Raw genomic sequence first — 22,515 nt, 5'->3', positions numbered from 1 at the left:
GCTGATTACCTTGAATCATGTTAGCTCAGCTACAGTAAGCAACAACACTAATAGCAGGTAATCACTGAGTTCATCAGCAAGAGCATGGCTGCTGCCTTTCAGTGGCCAGAATAACTTTCTGAAGAGATAGACTTTAAGGTGTTGTCAGATCACTACAAATAGGAGAAGGAGCACCATATACAGCTATAGTGATTTAGGTAAACAGCAGTGTTACCAAGCTTCAATACAATGAAGATGCATTACTGTAAAACACACATGCTAGATCTAAGTTGTTTTAGGAACTCGGCTTTCATGACTGTTTCATGTTGAAGAGACCAGTTGCTGATACTGCTGACTGAAACAGAAGAAGCTATTACAGCCACCAGAGAAAGGCACATGTAGTTGCTTATGTCAGTAGATGTCTCCATTCAAAGCATAAACCTCATCTATGTTGGGGCCACAGCATGGTAAGTGTGGATGAGGACTTCCAGGAAGGGGTGGGAGATGTGTAGCATGGATTGTTAACCTCTCTTCTACTTTGTGATGCTATGTAGAGCGCTGCTTAGTGGTTTACGGCTGGGGCAGCCCCGAATCTTGAGAGCCACCTCTTAATGGGGCAAAGACAAAGACTAATAGAGTATTAATCAACGTTTACCAGTGACACAAAGAGCTCCAGAAATTTTCTTGGTAAGTACTTGGCTACAAAGAGGTTAAAGATATTTGATATAAACTTCTGCTTTAATTGTTCCAATTTGGAAATTTGAAAGACAGCCTGTAAATGTAACACTCCCTCCACCCCACACCAACATCCCCTGCCTTCTGGGATGTCATTAGATCTGTTAGTGTGCTTAAATGGTTTAATTAAAATCTTTTCTGGTCCAGTGCAATAAACAATATCTTCTGTCAGTGCAACATGTCTGATGTTAATGACGCTTCTGGATGATAGATTGTTGTGGGGATAGCTACAAAGGTAAAGAGTAACTTAATTTGAGAGATTTGATTTCCTTTTACTTTAGCTATCATGAGCTGAACAGATAATGCCAGTTAGAAAGAAGCAAAGGAAAATGTGCTTTGAAAGTTTTCATCTCCTTTGTTCTTATATGGAAATTTAACAGTATAGTGACCCATTTGTCAAGTGATGCATATTGATCTACTGCATGTTGCATTTCAGTAGGAAAAAGGAGATCTAGTTTTGTATACAGGACTTTCATTAGGTTAAATAAAGTTGCTAGTGTTTGTGTGCATGTGTATTTCTCTGCAGAAAATCAGTACATAAATGAATACAGTATTTCTGGTTTTCCTACTTCTGTATTGCTGCTTGGTTTTTATACTCAGGTGCTCATTTATTTGAATTTCATGCTGGATCTGAGTACTTATTCAAGGTCCTGGGGCACACAGTTTGTACCTCATTCTTTTCCCTATCAGCACTGTGAATCTTCAAGTGTGTACATATCAGTCCTTTAACACTTGGCATTAGCCAGTGAAGTCCATATCTATATGGGAAGTTCTCAAATCTTCTAAATATTCACACTGTATAATCCTGCTCTTAGTATGTTCTGCATTAATTTTATAGCATTAGATACTGTTCAGGAATGGATATGAAATAGACTTCCTTTTGGATCCTTAAGTGATCGGAGTTATTTGTGAATAGGCAATTAAAAACCAGGTTATAGAAATGATGCCAAGTGTCACTGAAACTACTGTTCCACTATATAAAAGCATACATTAACTTCTTTCAGAAATACCTGTTTCTATCATTTTCTTGAATCTAAATTACAGTATTTAGCACATGTGGTTCTTGCAGTGAAAGCAGTAGTAGAGTATATAGTTAAAATGTCTAAAAAGAAGTATCTTTGTTCAAGCCTTTCAACTCAATGACCCAACATGTTGTTGACAACCAAGGTTAAATGTTTACAAGAAATCCTAAATTTCCACTGAGATACAGACACTGTTTCCTTTCCTGGCAGTTCATGAAACATTCACATCTGAATTTCAATCCAATACCATCTGACCATTTTGGAGTAGTTTATCTTTAAATTTCTAAGCAAGTTTGTGAGGAGTTTAGAGTGGGAGGAGGAAGGAAAAGCAGCATATTTTCTTTGAGAAAAGTTAAGCTTTGAAAGCTGCTGAAAGTTTTGGAACATTAAAAGACAAGCCAGCTGAGATACATTAATGGGCAAAGAGCAAGAGAAGAGGTCAAAACCGTACATGCAAATATGCTTTCACATCCTAGTAATTTCAAAAGGTTCACATGGCTTCAAAAATCAGCTCATTCCAGGGATGCAATATACATTTGCAGCCAGTTCTAATGTTAGTCTGTCATTATAATGGTATCTGAAAGCCAGTGATATTTATTCTAGCACAAAAGAGATGAATACATTATTTTTAAATTAGTCTTCCAACCCTAATTGCCTTGTGTGTGTGAATAGTTTCTTTTTAGGAAAAAGTCACTGTTGGCTGACACTTTCTCTCCCTTTCTCACCCTCCAACCATTGACTAACACTGAAATTTAACTTACTGTGAATATTTCCATTTTTGCTTACATGCCATTTAAAATGTTTAATCAACATTTTAAACCAATTTGTACTGCAGAGTGACTGTCATGTACTATTATCTACATGCAGAAGCAAACTAGAAATTGAATGAACATTGAGCACTAATATAAAAATATTATGCTGCTCTCTGAATGATCGAAAGTGTGAAAGTTAAGAGGCAATAATGGACAATGATCATATATAACAGCCATCCTTACACCGGGACATACACTTGTAAAACAGAAAGAGAACACAAAGAGAAAAACATTTGATTTTTTTATGGGTCAATTAAATAATATAAAATGCTGATAAATTTTGCATATGTATTAGAAACTAATCCGCCTCTGTATTAAAAGGTTCATAAGGAGTTCCATATGAATGTGAGTCCAGTCCTAATTTTATTGACCACAAGCAAAATAAAGTAACTTTAATGGATAAAATCAGTCAATTTTTATTACATATTTTTTCTTCATATTTCAATAAATACAGTAAGTACTATTTTTCAGCATGGCTTTCCACATTCACTTTAGTGACTAACGCTGTACTGACAATGGTCATATCATTTCAATTACAGGATACAACCACTTGTAGCTATTTCTGGTGCAATAAAACATAAAAATGTAAAAAACCGTCTCTCCTTAATAAATTAAGATGGTCATAAAATGGGTGTTGTTGCTAAATCTATAGTTTATCTTCACTTATTTTTCTTATTATTAGAGAGGAAGGAAGAAGAGGTTTTAAACTTCAGACATGCAGACTTAGAAAATAAATCCATTTAGAAATTTTTCCTTATAAGTTAATAACCCATAATAACGTGCCCCTCCTACAGAAACCTAAACGAAAGTATTATATTTCTACTCCAGAAAAATAAAGCATTAAGTAATAAAAGTTCATTTTCATTTACTTAAGTAGTCTCTCATTCTACTGATTTTGCCTGACTGTAATTACCGTGCCATGGTCCTTTCCAACCCTAACTATTCTATGGTTCTGTATAATACACCTGCGTAGTATGACCAGATGCCTTCTAAAGTACTTAAAAGTATTATTTGTTTCTAAACATCTTTTTTGTACTGCACCGCTTGCCAAGTAAAGATCCTGACATTTCCTGTTTTAACATGTTTGTAAAATTAATATTCCTTCCCACTATTATCTGTTTGTGAAAGAGTGAATCTACAGCTCATTCACATGTGTATGTGAGCACACACATTTTCATATGATGGATGCTGGGATAGTTGTTGACCTTTTGACTGATGGCCATGCTTATATGGAGCGTCTGTGGATCTGGGTATCATTTAGCATGACAAAAGTGACTCTATTTGGCTTTAGTTGATTAAAATTCATGAATATGTGAATTCATTAAATTATGAATATGTGAAGCTCAACAAAGGCAAAATCATATTCAAGAAATTCTTGGCCTTGGAACCATATTTCATGTTATGTTGTAGAAATCCAGCTATTGTCTACAAATGTCAGACTATACCCATTTTATCTGTGCTGCCCAAATGGATATTTCTCCTGTTTGGAACCAATGTGGTGGTTTGTGGCAGGATGAAAAATACAAAAAGCATAAAAAAAAGAAATCTCTTATGACCTAACTGTTGAGTTCCTCAGTTTCTTATGTTCCTGAATTTATTCATGAGCAGAGCCACAAAAATCCTTCAAGACCCAACAAAAAAATGTGGTGTTACACTGTAAAGTTCAAGAATACTTAATTGGACAGGGAAAAGGAAGAAACAATAACACCGTAAATAATGCATGGTACAGTTCTAAAAAAGACTGAAATTTTGTTGGTAGAGGACTTTCTGTTGGGAAAGTTCATGTGCTATGACCAAGTATAACCCAAGGCCTTGGGGATGATACCCTCATTCTTACAGATTTTATTTTTGGTTTTCTTCCTATTGCCTCTTTAAAATTCAGTGTTCTGTTTGTACAGATATGTTTCAGATACTCCATGAGCCATCTGAATCAAAATAATTCAGTTAAGAGGCTGAGTTTTAAGTTTTTTTATTTGCTCCAGTGAGGAGTCTCCTTCACTGAAAACATGATGCTGGTACATACAGACTTCTCTCTAATCTGCTTTTTATATACTACAGGATCCAGACAATCTAATGCACAAGTGAAACATTTAATTTCCTCCCTCACAGCAAAATAGGGATTCAGGGCAAATGTCAACATTTTCCTTGGATAGTTCTGAACAAGCAAAATAAGTTGTCAGCTATAAATATCGAATGAACATGTAACTTAGTGTCTATTTTTTAATAATAAAAAAAATTTGTACAACATATATAGTTATTTGTTTTTATCTTGTCATACATTCAGATGGTTAAGCACCCTGCCTACTCATATTATGCTGATCAGATGTTTTAGTATACTGGCACTTTTAAATAAATTTAATGGAAAATCAAGTTTTTACTCTATCAGGCATGAGAAATCAATCCTGGGCACTTGTAAGTTTCTAATAGCTCTCAATCTTATTTTTTTCAAGGACTGCGTTGCAATAAATGCAGACAATAAGACTTTTAAAAAATATAGATTACATTCAAGTGGCAAGGGCCAAAGTAGTTAAACTGTTAAGCGAAGTAGCCCAGCTGCACAGGAACAGTGGAGACAATAAAAAGAAATGCACAGGACAAAATGAAAACATTCTACAGCAGGTCTCAAGAATATTAATTACTAATGTAAAATACCTTTAATAGGAATTTTGTGCCTATTTGTTTATTAACATTTAATGGTGACTCAAATACAGCACCCTGCAAATAAAAGCTGTGTTTCTGCATTTGCCACACTAATGTGAATTGTGGACAGATTTTACCCTTTGGAATTTCAGAGGCCTAAAATACATGAAATGACTAAAATTCTTAACTCTTCTAAGCACTGGTTTTGTGGGACCTCTGGGATTTCTAATTTCTTTCCAGCATGCCTCCTTCTCAGGACAGTGTGTGATGTGGTTTTCCAGCAATGCAACACAAACTTCCAAGCCAGATTCCTTAATCCTAAATTCTTGGCTTATACATAGGATTGGCACCAGGAAAACTCCCTAATGAAGAATCTCTGCAATTGCATTTGTTTGTTGTAGTGGATTTTTTTTTTTATTTTGTTTTTTTCTTTGATTTTTTTTTTTGTGTGGTTTTGTTGTTGTTGTTGTGGGTTTTTTATTTATTTTTTCTTTTTATTTTTTTCCTTAATGTGGTCAAATTCTATGAGTTTCTAGATATGGGAAGATTGATAAATATTTAATAGCATCCACTGAGCTATTCTAGGAATGGCTGCCAGCTTTCATTACTCTTCACAGTATGTTAACTGACAGATTGTGCAAGCCATCTGCTGATAATTTTAAATTAAAGGCAATACTACATTTAAATTTAGCAGTCACTACATTTGTAGCAATCTATAGGTTTGCTGTTCCTGTTTTGTTTGCTCTCCCTCTGGGTCCCCCAGCAGCATGCTTATTCAGAGCAGAGGGCATCATGTAAAAGAAACAGGATGGCTTCATTTTACTAAGGGAAACCTGACACTTAGTAAGTTGGTCTTTGTCTGCTTCTGGGTTTCTTGTTTCTATAAATTTGCATTGGAGACTTAATGGATTTTCATCTTAGCTGTGTTAAGCCTTTTAATACAGCCGTAACAGCTCAGTCAGCATTAGCAAAATGCACTCAGGTTATTGTGGGTTATATCTAGCTCTTAAGTTACAGCATTGTCTATATGAAAATCTACCAGCAGAACTGTCCTGGCATAATCATCCTCATGTAACACCGTTGTGGATGTCTTGTTGGGAATAACTGTGTACTTCTGTGCTTCAGTTCATGTCACTTTACATTTGATAGCTTTATAGTAGCAGTATCCAGACAGGTTTAGAAGTTGTTTCAACAAAGTGTACTTCTCTGCTTTTTTTTTGGAAATCAAAGTTACTTTATTTTTTAATAATTATTTTTAGTCATCTTTCATTTCTGCCATCAGGACTCTAATTAGTTATACATTGATTTCATCAGCTTGAAATGTATCTCCTTGGACATTTATCTTATTTTGTCCCTAGCATCACCCACTGGCCCAAGTATAACTGGGACCTTTCCAGATTCCCTCTGTTTGCAATAGAAACTTACGCTAAGACCAGCTATATTTAATGTAACCCTGTATTTACATAGAAAGTTAACGAAATCCTCCCTTTCTGAACCTGGAGGAAATAAAACAACTTCAAACTTCAGACTCCTCCTGGCCTGTTCCCAAGGAGCCCTTTCTCTCTGCTATATTGTCTTACTCACAGGATTTCCTTGTTTTCAGTGGAATTGTATATATTCACCTTTCCAAACCAGCAGACTCTTAAGAGTTGTCCTTTTCTTAAAAAACTCCTTTACAACATTGATTTTTAACCTCATTCATGCTTTTTCATGAGAATCAATAATATTCCGCTAGTTTTAGTCTTTGCTGCAGAAAGATGTATTTTCCCAAAAACTTCCATAAATATCTTCTAGGCTAAGAGCGCTATGGCTCACATCATCAACAGGACAGTTAAATCAGTGTGGAATTCCTGGTTCAATTACGTTTGGGTTGTTTCTACTTTGAATTTACTGTCAACTTCTTTTCATTTTCATAATGTTAAGGAATAATAGAGTTATGAGTTTATTCTGGTCAGTGAGGACCAGACATGTATGACCTATTGTCTTCTCTGCTGCATTTTTGACATGATTACTAAAACCAGTACTACACAGGGTAACTCTATGGCCATTATAAATTCATGTTGTATGAGTAAATTTTCTTATAAATCAAAATCTATAATAATAAAAAATTCCTGAAAAAGAAACTGGACCCAAAATTGAATGTAAATTTTTTACTGTTTCTCTCATTATATTAAATATGTGAGATGTCTTGTAGATATGAGACCAACAAAATCAAACGGACTTAGGGTTTCCTTTTCTGTGGACAAACTGTTACTGCCTGATTAATTTTCAGCTTTGCTTCCATGTCTTTTTACTTGCAATTCTTAATGTGATACACCCTTTCATGGAACCAGCATAGGCTCTGTTGTTGATAAAATGGCTTGTACACAGAACTGCTGTGCATGTACAACAGGAGCCAAAGAGGTATGTGTGGGGTTTTTTGTTTGTTTTTTGTTTTTTTTTTTTTTTTTTCCCTTTTTTAATTTAATCTTTTTCAGTTATTTTGGGTACATGGGAAGCCGTTTTTACAGAAGAAAATGCTACTTGCAAATTGATTAGTGTTCCCACCCTTTCTTATTCTGTGAAAACAGTCTTTAATTTTTAGAAGACAAGTGCTCCTGCAAAGCTTGCGTTGCTGAGCTTTGTTCTCTTCCACTCTGCCAGAAAGGTAGAGTACCCATTTTATAAATGTGGCCTTGTCTAAATCTGACTCTCTGGGAAATTCTCACTGATTGTTCCAGTTTAGTTCTTTGTTAATAGAAAAGCACAATGTATGACTTCATCAAATGCCCTACAACCCACAGTCAGCTGATATTTTTTAACTGCTATGTATCTTGAGTGACAGCCAGGCAAACACAGATGAAACTGGCTATAATTGTCTAGTTTGGTAACTTTGCATTGCTAGAGCTGGGGCTATCAGTATGTAATGACACATTTGGTCCACTCTTACGTATGTGTATATATGTATAAGTAATTTTAATATCAAAACTATATATTGGGAGAAGAGAAAACTTGCTGTCTTCTCTGTTTGAGATATTTTGCTGACTTCCTGTGGGACTTGGTCACCAAAACTTATAATTACTTCATTAAATAATCTTTATGTAACTTACAATATATAGCCCTGTATTTGAAACAGCTAATATGAAAGCAGAAGGACTAAATAGTGACAATTTAGAGACTCTAGAAGATTTCTGGGATGGTTAACAGCTAATATTTAACAACGGGAGAGGGATTATAGTTTCTGGCTTGGTTTTAAAAAAGTGACTGATTTTAGGCATTAGTGTTGTGAAGTTCTAACTTGCACACTTGTAAAAAATCATGATTTTTCAGGAAGAAAGAGTACAAAACAACCCAAAATGAAGATTCTTCAAATCAAAAATTGTGTTTAAAGAGGGGGTGCATTTATATAACTAGGATTTTTGAATAAAGCAAAAACTAGGGAGGAAGTTAAAAATTGGAAAGCCTGTGACTGTGTGGAGTTTTCTTATTTTTCAGACTAAGGCTTACGAAGTCAGCATTGGAAACTATGACACAATGGCATAAAATTTTCCACAACTTTTCACATTCTTTTTCATGCTCCTTGAATTTGAAAGGTCCACAAAACTTCAAGGATATTTTTAATAATATTTAAAATTATTAGTAAACTTTATGAATAAAGAATTCTCCATCAAAATATATTCCTTTAACCTATATTTAATGTAATTATGACTAATTTGACATTTAGAATTTGATTGGATTGTTGTGTGCCAGAGCTTAAAGATTAGAAAACAGACAAGCACTTCCCATCATTTGCAGCTACTGCATTAAACAAATTTATGTTCAAATGATTTCTGGCAGCACCATTTGGAATATGAATAGAAATGTTCTTCTGTTACAGAAAAAATTAGGGGGCTGCTCCTGCAATGAATACTTTTGCACTGGCTTTGGATTTCTTACTACAGGATTACACTGCTAGATCATGACATTAGACTGTTTTATTAAATTGCTTTTGAGATATTTGAAAAATTTTAGCAGGAAATTAATTCAGAATGATTGGATACATATTCAGTTTCTAAGCTAACGTTCATGGAAATCTGGTGATAATGATATTTGACTTTGCATCTTAGTCTCATTTTCTTTTGAGTGTTTACTAATATTAATATATTTTGAAGTTAATAAATTGATCACTAAAATCACTTTTCTTATGTGTCGATAATGATGCATAACTTCACAGTGCCTGGATTTCAGAAACATCCACATTCAGTAACCTGTCTTCATATTTATCTTTTGGTGTTTTTTGAAGAATAAGGATAAATTTGCAAATTTTGCTTTTACTTTACAGATGATGGTGAAGATACAAGAATATGTAATGCCCCTGTGCCTTACTACTTAATTGAAGATGACTGATAAGCAGCAGATATATGAAGCTGTGAGATATCTCCCTTTTAGCCCTGGTCTCTTTAAGGTCACTCTTTGATTCTAGTTACTTTATATGTTTAACAACATTTGCCTCTTTTCTATGGTATGTTCTTACCATTTTCCTCTTTTTAAAATGACTCTAAGTACATGTGATTCTGCTTTTAGAAACAGTTTCCTATTTGGGTAGAAACAGCAAGAAAAAGAACCAAACCCCTCCGTACTTGATGGCTCATGATGTTCAGGGTGATCTAGGAAACTCTTGCTAGCTGTCCATTTGCTGGTAGCCCCTCTGCATTGCTCTGCAAGAACTGCTAGGGGATAAAGATTGCACTTCTCTGCCCTTTGTTACATTTTCTACCCTCTATTTCAATGCTTTGCGTACATCTCCCCTGAGGAGAAACTTTTCAGTTTCCACCTGCACTGAGAAACTTTCTTTTTAAGCAGTTTTAACAGTGTTTTAAAAGTCTGTATAGACCAGACTTTTAAAAGTCTGTAAAGAGCACTTGCTACAGGGATAGGTGCTAACATCACTTGTCTTTGCACAAAAGAGTTCAAGCTCATAAGGTGCCTGCTTCTTAACACTACTTAGGGTCTTCATCAAGAAAGTGAACCAGAGCCTGTAGAAATACCTGGAAATCAAGGTGTTTCTGAAAAAATAGCTTTCATACGTGTGGAGACCTCATAGCAGCCTTCCAGTATCTGAAGGAGGCCTACAAGGATGCTGGAGAGGGACTATTCATTAGGGACTGTAGTGGTAGGAAAAGGGGTAATGGGTTCAAACTTAAGCAGGGGAAGTTTAGATTGGATATAAGGAGGAAGCTCTTTACTGTGAGGGTGGTGAGGCACTGGAATGGGTTGCCCAGGGAAGTTGTGAATCCTCCATCCCTGGCAGTGTTCAAGGTCAGGCTGGAGAGAGCCTTGGGTCACGTGGCTTAGTGTGAGGTGTCCCTATCCGTGGCAGGGGGTTGGAACTAGATGATTTTAAGGTCCTTTCCAACCCTAACTATTCCATGATTCTATGATTCTATGTTTGAGCCCACTCAGCTGCTTCTGATGGAGAACCTCTACAGCTGAGAAGGATGGAAATGAGGAAAGCCCATTGGACTGCAAATCAATGAGAAGTGTCAACAGGAGAAATTTCCTTTCATAGAATCATGGGCAGGGGTATCTCACCCTAAATCGTGCCACCCAAGACTCTGTCCAACTCTGTCATGAACGGTAAGACTTGACTGAGGAGAAAAGAGAAGGAGGACCCTGGCTAAAAGCCAAGCAGAAGCAGAGCACCAGGTGTTGGAGGCAAGAATGTGTAAAGTAGAGGGAGGAAAGTGGGTCTCAGCCCTGGCAGAGTGTGCTGGGAAGAGTGTGGTATGTATCAGCTGGTAGATAATGTGAATAGGAGAAAAGAATGTCAGAGGAGTAGAAACAGTGCAAAAAGGCAATTAAATTAATGCATTTACATGGTCTACTAATGTTTTGCAGCTGAAAATGCGTATTTCTGTAATATCACTTTCCCTGGAACTCCTCCATGCCCCCTGTTCCTCCCTCACCAACCTCCCTCCTCTTCTGGAAACTCAAGGCATTCTTGGTCTGCATTTTATTTGTGAAACTAAGTGTACAGGATGGATGGATGGATGGCAGGCAGATCAGATTGAACAAAACCTGGTGCTGGTTAGCTCCTTCTTAACAGATATCCAAGCAGCCCAAAATAATTTTAGTCTGTCCTTCGACCGATTCCCCTACCTCATGCTGCTAAAATACAACTGGCAGTATTGGGAAACACTCTCTTAGCTGAAAGTGGGGAAGTGATTAAGGTCTTGTGGGACTCTGCAGCACTAACATAGCAACACAGGAGCCTCTAGACATGGTGTGTTCTGTCATTGTGGTCACTAGAGAAAGCAAATGTGGTTCCTGTCCTTTCCCATCTGCTGCTTCTGCATTGCAGGGATGGGAAGGAGCATCCAAGTGAGACGACGGTTGCTTTATCTCGGTACAGTGCTGACATAAATGGATGTTAAAGTACAGCCTCAGTGAATTGAACCTGGCAGGCTCTGGCAGTGTTTTGCACTGGCAGGGAGGTATGAATCTCCCACAGGAAGACAAGGTTCCATTCTTTAAATATTATTCAAAAATCGCCAATAGTGTATTGGTGAAGAAAATGGGTCTGGTTTTCTCCACGGCATCCATATTCCAGACGTGCGATTCAAAACACATTTTGAAATAGCAAGAAAAGAGGAGAAATGCACAAAAGTTGTTCAGAATCAATGTCTGACTATTTTGCTATGTTCAATAATTCTTTAATTCTGCCTACAAATCTAATAAGAAAGTCTACATTTTTCAGTTCTGAAGTTTAAGTCAAAAGTCACTGGCTTTTTACATCTTTTTCAATCTGTCTGGGAATTAAACACAATTAAAAAAAACATCATACAAGTAAGCTACTCTTAGAGGGAGCTGAAAAGCAGAGTACAGTGTAGCAAGTTCAGACATTAGAAAGCAAGAGAGACTGTAATATTCTCTGTGCAATGCAGCTGTGGCTAAATGCTGATTCACACATTAGGACTCAGTTAGAACCATTCAGATGTGACCTGCGTATTGAATAAGTATCACAAGTATAGTACTATTGCTAAAAAATGAAATTGCACAGTGCACTTCAGATCTAATATACCACATCTCTGCATTTTTAGATTCTACAGATATTATAGAAGAGCTATTACTTCTAAATTTTTATAAAATGCCTGTAATTTTGTTTCCTATAAAAGATCAGTTTGATACTCAGTATGTTTATGAAGCAGAATATAATATTGCTATAAAAGCAATTGTCTTTTAGCCACTCAAAGGCAAGAAATATTCAAAGAAGTTTCTATATAAATGTTGATTACTCTATTTCTATTCTGAAACCAGTAAAAATTGATTTAAGATATTGTGGCCACCTTATCACAGATCGTGTGGATACAGTGCCTGCATGAGTCGACTTTGAACATTTTAAACTTCAAAAAGACATTAGTATTGATAAATCCAGCCGATTCACTTTCAAATAAAATGCAATTTGCATTTGACACAAAGGATGGGTTGTGCAGGAAAGGCTCCTAAGAAGTTTTGTGTTAGTGATGTGGTGAGCTCTAGCATAGTTACTTCGTGCAGCATTTCTCCAACTTTCGACAACATTCTTTCTATGGAAAAATAAAAAAGATGAGTGTCCTTACTGAAACCACACAGCAAACAGAGACACATCTGATGTTCTGGTGGTTATGTCCTGTGGTAAATGTGCAGCACGTTGGTGGCATGTGTTGCTTTCCAGGTAATGTTCCATCCAGTGAGGCCCCACCAGTTGGCCATCATGCTGCCTGCCCAGAGAAGTGTTGCCTCTCTGGATTTTGGCATGTCTCACTAATACAAAAAGCCTGTGCTGCACATGATTAAGGTATCAGTGCCATGGCAGAGGTTTGGGCAGGCTGGAGAAGTTTTACAGTAAGAAGAGCTTGTCTGAGAATTGTGAAGGGCTACTGGGTGGCATTGATTTGGCTCCACTCAGGCTGTCCTCTCAGCCCTTACGGGCACTCTTACATGTTTTCCATCCATGGGTACTGCTGCAGAAAGCAGGTTTTCTGACCCTGCAAAGGTAAAACAGAAAACTGTGCCTCTGACTTTGTGAAAATTTCACTACTTTGGCATGGAAGACACCACCGAATTGCTTCTTCTTTATGTGCCAGACTAGAAGGAATTTTCTGTCCAGTGATACATGACAGATACCAGTGATACAAAAACAGATCTGCATCTAAATATCCATCTAACATTGGGTAGACACATAGAAATGCTGTGCAGGTACACATGTGCATAGTGTCTCTGTGCACACTTGTGTACGTGCAAGCTTGTATTTGGTTTTCAAAAATAATTAATGTGTGAAGGTAAACCTGCCAGTCCTATTGAGTAGATCGCATCAGGCTTGCTCAAGGGTTTTGTTTTATGGCTTGTGTTGTTTAGTGGGTTTTTTTTGGGGGGAGGGGGGTGGCGGGGGGAAGGCTGTTTTATTTTTCTGTTGTTCACTGCTGTCTAGTGATAGATGGGTAGCTTTTCCCCAGTGTGTAGTGAAATAAATCACATGCCCCTTATAACTGGATGATAAACTGAGGTGCAAAACCTAAGGTTCTTGCCAAGGATAACAAACAGACATAATAAGAGAATCAGGATTTTTGAATTTTGGATTTCCAGACATTTTTATACAAAACAGTTGATCTACTTAAGGTATCGTGCTTTAAATGGCGTAGACAGAAACTCAGATTTTCTGAGTGGAAGTGTGTATCTTAGCCATCTGGTTACTCTCTCATGTATTGTTAAGGTGGATCTACTAAGGGCGTTCTTTTGAAATTATACACCTCCTAACAGTGAAGGAACTTTTCACTCTTGGAATAGTATAGGTTTCTTGTATACTACGCTAGGAGCTTGGAATAAAAAATCTGGAATATTGACTGAATTACTTACAAGTTAATATACATGTTCTCCTGTACATAGAACAGTATCTTGTAGTTTCTCAAATATTGCTGTTAATGATAGCATAATATAGGTTCTTGAATCATTATTTTTTCAGTATTTTCGTAATTAATTCTGTTTCAAGCATACAGATTTATCATATTGGCAATGCTAGTGAAAAAATCAATTAAAGAACACATGAAAGCTGTAAGAAGGTTGCTACCATGTACGAGACCTGTCTCACTTTTTCTACAATGCCATCAAAATGGATGCTGCTCATTGCATCACACATACACTGACATGTTTTCTGCAGCACAAAATAATCTTTAAAGATGTGTTAAAGAGAATGCATACTAGCAGAACATACGAGCAGATGCTTTCATTTTTAATCATATTGCTTTTGTATCACAGACCATCACCAGAGACCATCCATTCATTGTTCCCCTTGCTTTTTTCACTTGTGTTTTGATTAGGTTACCACTCATATCTGAAAATATTTGTCAGATTCTTTTACACTGCTGCTGTGTAGATTTACTTTCAGCAGGCACAAGAAGTCAACACATTCACTCAGCTTTAATTTCACTCCCCAGCAATGGGGATTACAGCACCTTTAGCAATTCAATGTATAGTGTGTGAACAGGACAGGAATCAATCTGTATTTGGCCTTGTTAGCCCTACTATGCTAGCATGAACTGTTAGTAAAACCCAGTTTTAGTCTGTGACCATGCAGTTTTAAACAAAGTGAACCTGCATTCACCTGAGTAGCTGTGATCTAATGAATTGCTTTGTAGAATTGAAGCCCTTGTTAATGTAATCAGCAAATATAACTCCTGATACATCCAGGAAACAGTTTTGTTGAGCCAAGCAAGCATGATTTCTCTGCAGTGCATAAATATAACAATTATTTTACCTTTCAAATAGATCTTGAAGGTATTTTACTTCAGCACCTACGCAAATGGAATTAGTAGTAGAGGACTCTCCCCAGTTCATTATTCTATTCCTCTATTCTAATTAGTTGCAATCAGTTAACCACACTCTCATGCAAAAAATTCTTCAAAGGTCAACACAGGAAGTTATCAGATTTTTTTTTTTTAAGACATTTTTCCTGGTATCTGTAAACTTTTATTGTAAAATTCATGTAGAATTCTGTACTAGTAAATGTTCTTAATCATGCAAGCTTTATGAAAAAGCTATTACATAAACAATGGCTTTAAAAAAAATATATTTTCTTTAAAAAGCCCTGAATCCCTCTAAGTCATACTTCATGAGACATTCCCTGCTATAGCTGTGTGCTAATGGCTGATTCCATATATCTACACACTCTGATGGGGCTGGCTGGGTTTCTGTTGTGTAGGGGCGTTCCTCTAGTCAGAGATGTAAATCAACCCACTAAAGTGGAAAATCAGAGCAACTGATGAAGTCTGTATGAGGAAGAAAAATGTTATATTATATCTTGGAACTGTAAGAAACACAAGCCTCATGCTGAAACATGCTTGAATGATAGCTCTTCTGAAATAATTGCTTACCAAGAAATGAGATCCATTCATGCCCAGTTTTTCTACAACCACAGCAGATTCAGGCATTCCAAACTGAGGTGAGAAAAAGTAGAATTATTACAAAAGTCTAAAACTTGACATTTGTAAACAAACTAATTAATATTTCCATGCTCAAATACTTGAGGTTGTGGAAATTTTGATACTATTTGACATGGATAATTAGAAAGAGTATTGGACAGAATAACTATAATTATTAGAAATAGGTAGTGACTCACACATCAGAGATAAGATGCAATGTTACTGCTTTCTTAACAGGAAAGATTACAGGGGATCAGGGCTGATGGTATCATGAATGGAGTAGACAACATGGAATTATGAAGCAGCAAATGTAACTCAAATGGAACAATGAGCCCAACAGAAATACACTGTGGAACTTTAACTGCTATGGAATAAGAGAAGGCCAGCATTAAAAACAGGTTAAAATGTAGCTTGTGACAAAAGTCCATCAACAGCTGTGTAGTCAATTCAGGAAGTGGTTATATCACTGACTGCTGGAAAATTAAGGCTATCTAAGAGAAAGGTCTGTTACACGCTTGTTTACCAACCTCTGTATGCTCTGGCTGGTGGCTTGGTTTCAGCACCAGATGTTTGGGCTAAGTGTGTCTTGCAATTCCCGTGATAGATAGGCATTGCTAAAAATAATTCAGGTTCAGAAACAGGATTTCTTTTCTGTAACACGGTTGTGGTGTTTTTTTTTTTAGGAAAGTTGATGTTGATTTTAAATTAAAGTGAAACAGGAATGTCTGGAAGTAGTATCTCTTTATGGCAGAAGCTTAATAGTAATTTGGAAAAAAGTGGACACACTGGATTTCCTTTATTTAAAAGTACTAAGGAATGGAGCAGGGCTGAAGATGTCCCAACAATCTCATTGCATGTTAGATAGTTTAGCCTGGCTTTTCAAAGAAATTACAATGTTATGCATGGAAAGGGGAGATTTAGATTAGACATTAGCTAGAAATTTTTTGATTCGAGGGTGGTGAGACACTGGGGCACATTGCTCAGAGAAATTGTGGATGTGCCATCCCTGACAGCATTCAAGGCCAGACTGGATGGGGTTGTGAATACCCTTTGGACACCCTTTGGGGGGTTGGAACTAGACAATCTTTAAGGCCCCTTCCAGCCTAAACCACTCTATGATTCTGTGAAAGTGGTGAAAAAATTACAACTCTATTATTTAAAAATGTACTGCATTTGAAATGAGTTTTAGTATTTGTAATGCTTAGCAGTAAATTTCTGTAGCAGTAATTACCAACTTGGACACTAACACAGAAATATTAGTGAAAATAAATTCTTCCCATTTAAATATTTCTATGTGGCTTTTCTAATATTATTCTTTATTTCTACAATACTTTAAACTGATCACACTTAAAAACATTCAAAGTATATTTTATTTACTTTTTTGATATGAAAATTTCATATTCAAAATTTCAGATAATTTGTTTGGCCTATAAGCTAATATGCTTGAGTTTATAAATTGTTCTTTTGTATGAGTAGGAGAGTGTTGCTCATTTGCAATACAGATTAGATCACAATTCAGAGGAGAGGGTTACTGTGGGTGTTAGACCAATGGTTGGTTGTGGGATGTGTTAATTTGCCATCAGTTGCACTGATGCTGGTGGAGAGGAAAAGAATCAATGTAATGCACACTTTCTGCTCTTGGCTGTTGCCCATCTATTTCTGGTTATTTGCTTTATCTCCAATTATTGGCTCTGATGGTTTGCTTTTGTGTTTTGTCTTATGCTGTTAATCAAGCATGTAACCTTTGTGTAAAGTAATATTAGATTTTTACTGTTTTTGTTTTATGTTGTTAGGTTGTCAGACAAGCAGATGTGTCTCTACTGTGTTTAGTGATGACCACAGAACCTTTCATTTTCTTATGAATAGATTAACTCCACAGCATTAAGATCAGTGCTGAGAACAGGGACTAGACTACATGTCAAACAGAGGAAGCAGATAAACTCTGAATGCAACATGGAATATCTCAGTGTAATTGTAATTATAGCATAGAAGCAAGATAACAGGGAAATACATGCGCATGGCTAACAGGTTTCCATTATAATGTTCACTTACTTTTGAGGAAAAAAGTAAAAATGATTTGATTATTTTTTTAGTAGTGAAGTTGTTAATTTTATGCAAATGCCTTTCATGAGGCTGGAAATGGCTAGTTAATAACTTTTGTAGTTATGACACACAAAAATCTGTCTTGGAAACATCATTAAGACAAAGTTCAGGACATGCTAAAATTGCACTGCACATATGCCTTGTACATGTATCTTATGGCACCAACCTCAGTATACCTGTTCTAGAAGACCCAGCCTCAATCACAGCACAGAGAAGCTGATGTGACTTTCCTGAACTGCCCTTTGATATATTGTGTTCTGTTTAGTGCTCACTGCTTGTCTGCTATCTTGTATACCTGTACGGTACAGTATTCAAACCTTCTTTGAATTCAGAATCATATTTTTCTTTGTTCTGAGCTGTTCCACAGCACCCATTTTATTGTCCAATTGCTTCAGAAACATTAAGTAACTATTTTTTCCTTTTTTTCTTTTTTTTTTTAAACTGTTTTTTTGTGAGATGAAAACTATTAGTAAGGGGGATTGAGGGGCATGATAAATAAAACTCATATAGTATCCAGTGGTTTTGTATGCCTAATTATAGTTATTTAGGATCTGTGAGCTATACATGTATATTTGCATATTCAGTATTTTAGCATTTTTATCTTCTGAGCAGAGCTGCCACTGTGGTTGCAAATCTCACCTGTCACCACTTCTGCAAATCGGAGCCTGAAATTTCAAGTCAAGCTCTCGGAATTATCATGTGTTTTCTGGCTGACTTTCATGGCTTCAGGTTAAAATGCTGGGGTGCTGACAGAATCTGATGTTTCAAGGCAAAATTAATCAATGTTACCATGAATTCATTCTCTTTTTCAGCAAGCACTGGCTTTGCACACCTTACAATTTCTGTAATGGTCCAGAGTACTGCCCAAACATACCAGTTTCTCTGCATTGAAAGAGGAAGGCTTTTGCAAATGGAAAAGGTAGTACATGAAGAAGCAATTACAGACTATCATGATATGTACGTAAAAGAGAGCAAATTCAGGTTACAGAGGTAATCCCAGTTCTGGCACATTTGAGTGCTTGTTTCTGCAACCTTAACAGCATTATTTTAGGGTTCATGCACATGTATGGCCAGTCTTGGAGCACAGGAAATCTAGCACAGCTCCCGGCATGTTGGCTGGCTGTGGAAATGATGGTAGTGTCTGGTGCTGAGGCCCTCTGGAGAGCTGGTAGCAGGAACGGAACAGCTCTGTACATGGTGGCTGCAGGCAAATGGCTGCTGCTTCATAGTGCTACTCTTTGATATGCAAGTACTTAATGTTGGTTATACTGTAGCAATTAGATCACTTAGCTGCTTTAATCAGTGCTGTGAATGTAAGCATAGGCTTTACCAGTTTTTTTATCAGGTTGAAAGATTCTCTCTTAACAAGTATGAAACCTGTAGTTATGGTGTGTCTGCTGAAATTTCCATGGAACTCTATGAGTTGTTGAACAATTGTTATTAATTTTCTGCCTTGTATTCGGCTGTAGAATTGCACGATACTTTAAAATCATTATATCTTCTGTTAATTAGTCTGATTTCCTTTAAGCTGAAAGGCTTTGAGCTAATTAATCCTCTGAGTAGCTGTTCACAGTAATAAGTTCACAGTTTAGCTGATACATTATCATTATGGTATGAATTAATTCCACGGAACAGATCAGCTTTCTCAGTGTGGGGATAGTGACTCACCTGTGATACATCTGGATTGTAAAACTCTGGGGTTTGTTTGTTTGTTGGTTGGTTTTGTTTTTTTTTTCTTTTTTTTTTTTTTAAATTTGTACATGAACAAGCATTTGTATTTATGCACAAGGCAAAATGGAGAAATAAAAATATATCATGGACATTTTAAACTTTGGCTTACTTTTACATGGCTACAAATGGGAATCTTGTAGAAACGCTTCATTATACTGCATTATTTTCCTTGATAAAGATTGTATGCTCCTTCAATTGAAAAGGATGAGAAATCTTAATGACAAATTTTCACTGTTGGTGTAAAGCAGTTAATGGATCAGTGCTACATTTAGAAGTAGGATGAACACAAGACAGATAAATCCTATATATAAAATTGTATAGAGAAATTTGCATTAAAAATCCCCAAACCAAACAAAACACAAAAAGGAATGTAAAATGAGACCACATATCAAAATGAATGGAGTTTATTGTTTAAGTTATTTACAGGTAGAAGTCTAAAACCTGGGTCATAGAATTCAGTACTTACAAGGGAAAAATCTGATATCAAAAAAAGGATGTATCATAGAGGATCTATTTTATGTATCTTGGAGGAGATTATCCAAGTAGTGAAAGGATGACTATTTTGTGCAATTCAGATTATTTTATATATGCTAAAAATGACACTGCAGAACTAGGGAATGAACAAACAGACAAAGGAATGATTTAACCCCCTCCCCCCCCCCAAAAAAAAAAAAACAAACGACCACCACCACCAAAACCAACAAAACACCACCAACAAAAAAATCTCAAGAACCTTAAATTTAAACAATATCTTTCAACTACTGTTGGTGTATATGCATTGGAAAGAAAAGATGAACGGTAGATTCTTATTGACAAACTGTAAATTCTAAAGCGATATTCAAATATAAAATCTAGACCCACTTTCAGTGAAACATTTATCCTTTCCCAGCAGGAAATAAATTGGGGCATGAAATACCTTTTCTATTATAAGAAATTTCCCTGTAAGTGAACATTTTTATATGATGTGCCATGTAGAAGATTTTAGCTAGCAGCTTCTATTATGAATTAGATTTGTATAAAAAACAGGAGAGCACCAAGAAACACATAAAATTAATAAGTTCTTGGGGATGACAATTGCTGACTAATCTGTTTTCAGTACTTTAGAATATCTGTGCTAGTTTTCGGATAAGATACCTGTTTTTCAAAGATAAATCCGGTGAGAGCTTCTGCTAGCTGGACTGGGCTGTCTAAAGTGTTACCTATACATTCGGTACCTGTCTTAGGAGATCTGCAACTTGAAAAGCCGTCCAGTTCTCAAATTCCTCTTGAGATGGTAGTTTTGTGGCCATTTTTGCTATCCAGTGAGAAAGACTTGATCTATGAGTAACACTGAACTGTTGCTTCACTGGTTTTTACTGAGCTGTTTTAGAAACCCTAGGAGGAAGTCCTTTTTGCAACTTTTTTCCTGTTTGCTCACTTAAAGCGAACGCCTATAAAAGGTGATTTAGGAAGTACCAATATTCTTCTGTGACTCTTTCCAGTATAAGGAAACTATAAATTATTATATCAATATATGCAAATATCTGTCATTACTGAAATTAGTTAAATTCTGATGAAAATTGGTTATAAAATATTTCTGCCATCACCATCTTAGAGGTTTAAATATGGCTACTATTTTCCATATCTATTCAAAACCAATTAGTAATAGCTGTCTCTCACCTAACCTGAACTCCTTGATCCAGCTGCTTGGATTTGCCTTCAGATTGTATTTGTTTTGCTTGTGGGTTTTGACATATTGTACAGTGGTGTTTAGACATTAAAAACAGAGCTCAGTTGCAGAAATTTTACTTCCATATTGTCACATCAAGTAATCTCATTCTTTATTCCCATCATTATAATTACTGCTAAAGAACAAGTTCTCAATAAACTCATTCCAGTGGTACATTAGCTTTTCAAAAGGTAGGGCTAACATAAAGTGCTTGTACAGAGTCAGACCACAAGCTCATCCAGCTCAGCATCTTATTTTCTGACTGTGGTCAGAAGTGAGCTACCTAGAAAGCTGTATAGAAACAGGGCCAGCATGTAAGAATTCCATAGTATTCTCCCAGCTGACAACCATTTTGAACTCAAGGACTTGCTGGTTTGGGTGTAGTTTCTGCATATGCTGCATGCATACATATGGTATATGCTACACCAATGATTCCTAATTTGGATTCATTCCTGTTGTCCTTTAGGGAGGGAGATGTGCAATGGTATGGGCAGGCACAGCCAGGAATCACTCCTGGGCTGCAGGAGGAGGAAGACAAATGCTTTTATTGGAGGCTGAGGTTAAGATGGAGTAAAGAGGGACAAGAGCAGATGAGGCTTAGGATGGGAACTTATGTCTTTTCCTACCCCTGTCCCTCCAGCCATCTCCTCTGAGCTGCATGCTTGCCCCGCTCACGGCCCTTCTCTGCCTCTTCAGCTTTAACACAGAATGAAGTTTGAGAGAAGCAGCATATGCAATTCTTAAATTGGAGAAGTGGGCAGGGTACATCTTCTAAAATGGAGCAGGGGGAAATGCTTGAGACATATTGCTTTATAGAATAGGCAATAAAATTGCAAAGATGCAGCTGCAGCTGCAGCTGCTGAAACAAACCCAGATTATTTTACTCGGCAGTTCTGAGTCACCACAACAGGACAAATATGAAAGATTCCATAAAAGGCTGGAGACAAAGGAATGTTATATTCTGCTTTCCAATTACTCTTCCTGTTTTATTTCCCAGTGCAAAATGGATTTGGGGCACATGTTCAAAGATTAAGGTGTATTTCAGCTGAGTTGAAATGTCTCATATGCTGTCCTTCAAATTTTTTTGCGTGCTTTTTTTGCTGTTAGAGTGACTGAAAGGTCAATTGTTGCCAGTGAATACTCTTAACTATTTGCTATCTTGTGACTTTGCAGAACATTGAATCTGGCAAAACTCAACTCCTGGAATTTCAGAAATGCAGACTTGAGATAGAAGCTCTCGCAACTGAAACTTGGCTGCCTCAGAATAATCTCTAAGTTCCTCGTGGCACACTATAAGAAAAATGATGTTGAATTCCGTAGTGTTTCATAGTGGTTAATGTTTCATAGTATTGGTTCTGAGTTGTTCCAAG

At 36.5% G+C, this 22,515-nt stretch overlaps 1 protein-coding gene across 1 annotated transcript in view; it reads right to left on the bottom strand.

Moving 5' to 3' along the window:
* The window catches only part of BLNK (B cell linker), a gene marked incomplete at its 5' end in the record, with an annotated part of 99,867 nt that extends 79,141 nt beyond the window's left edge, over window positions 1-20,726 (bottom strand). The window contains 2 exons of the mRNA XM_080621889.1: window positions 15,556-15,618; window positions 20,652-20,726. Of these exons, the coding sequence (XP_080478015.1) occupies window positions 15,556-15,618; window positions 20,652-20,726 (138 nt within the window). The remainder of the gene's footprint in view (window positions 1-15,555; window positions 15,619-20,651) is intronic.
* Window positions 20,727-22,515: the final 1,789 nt, after the last annotated feature.

Source organism: Psittacula echo (assembly GCF_963264785.1).
Source record: "Psittacula echo genome assembly, chromosome: 6".
In the NCBI taxonomy this organism is placed as follows: Eukaryota; Metazoa; Chordata; class Aves; order Psittaciformes; family Psittacidae; genus Psittacula; species Psittacula echo.
Note: the sequence above shows the minus strand (reverse complement) of the source record. Positions and strands in the feature narration are given on the sequence as shown.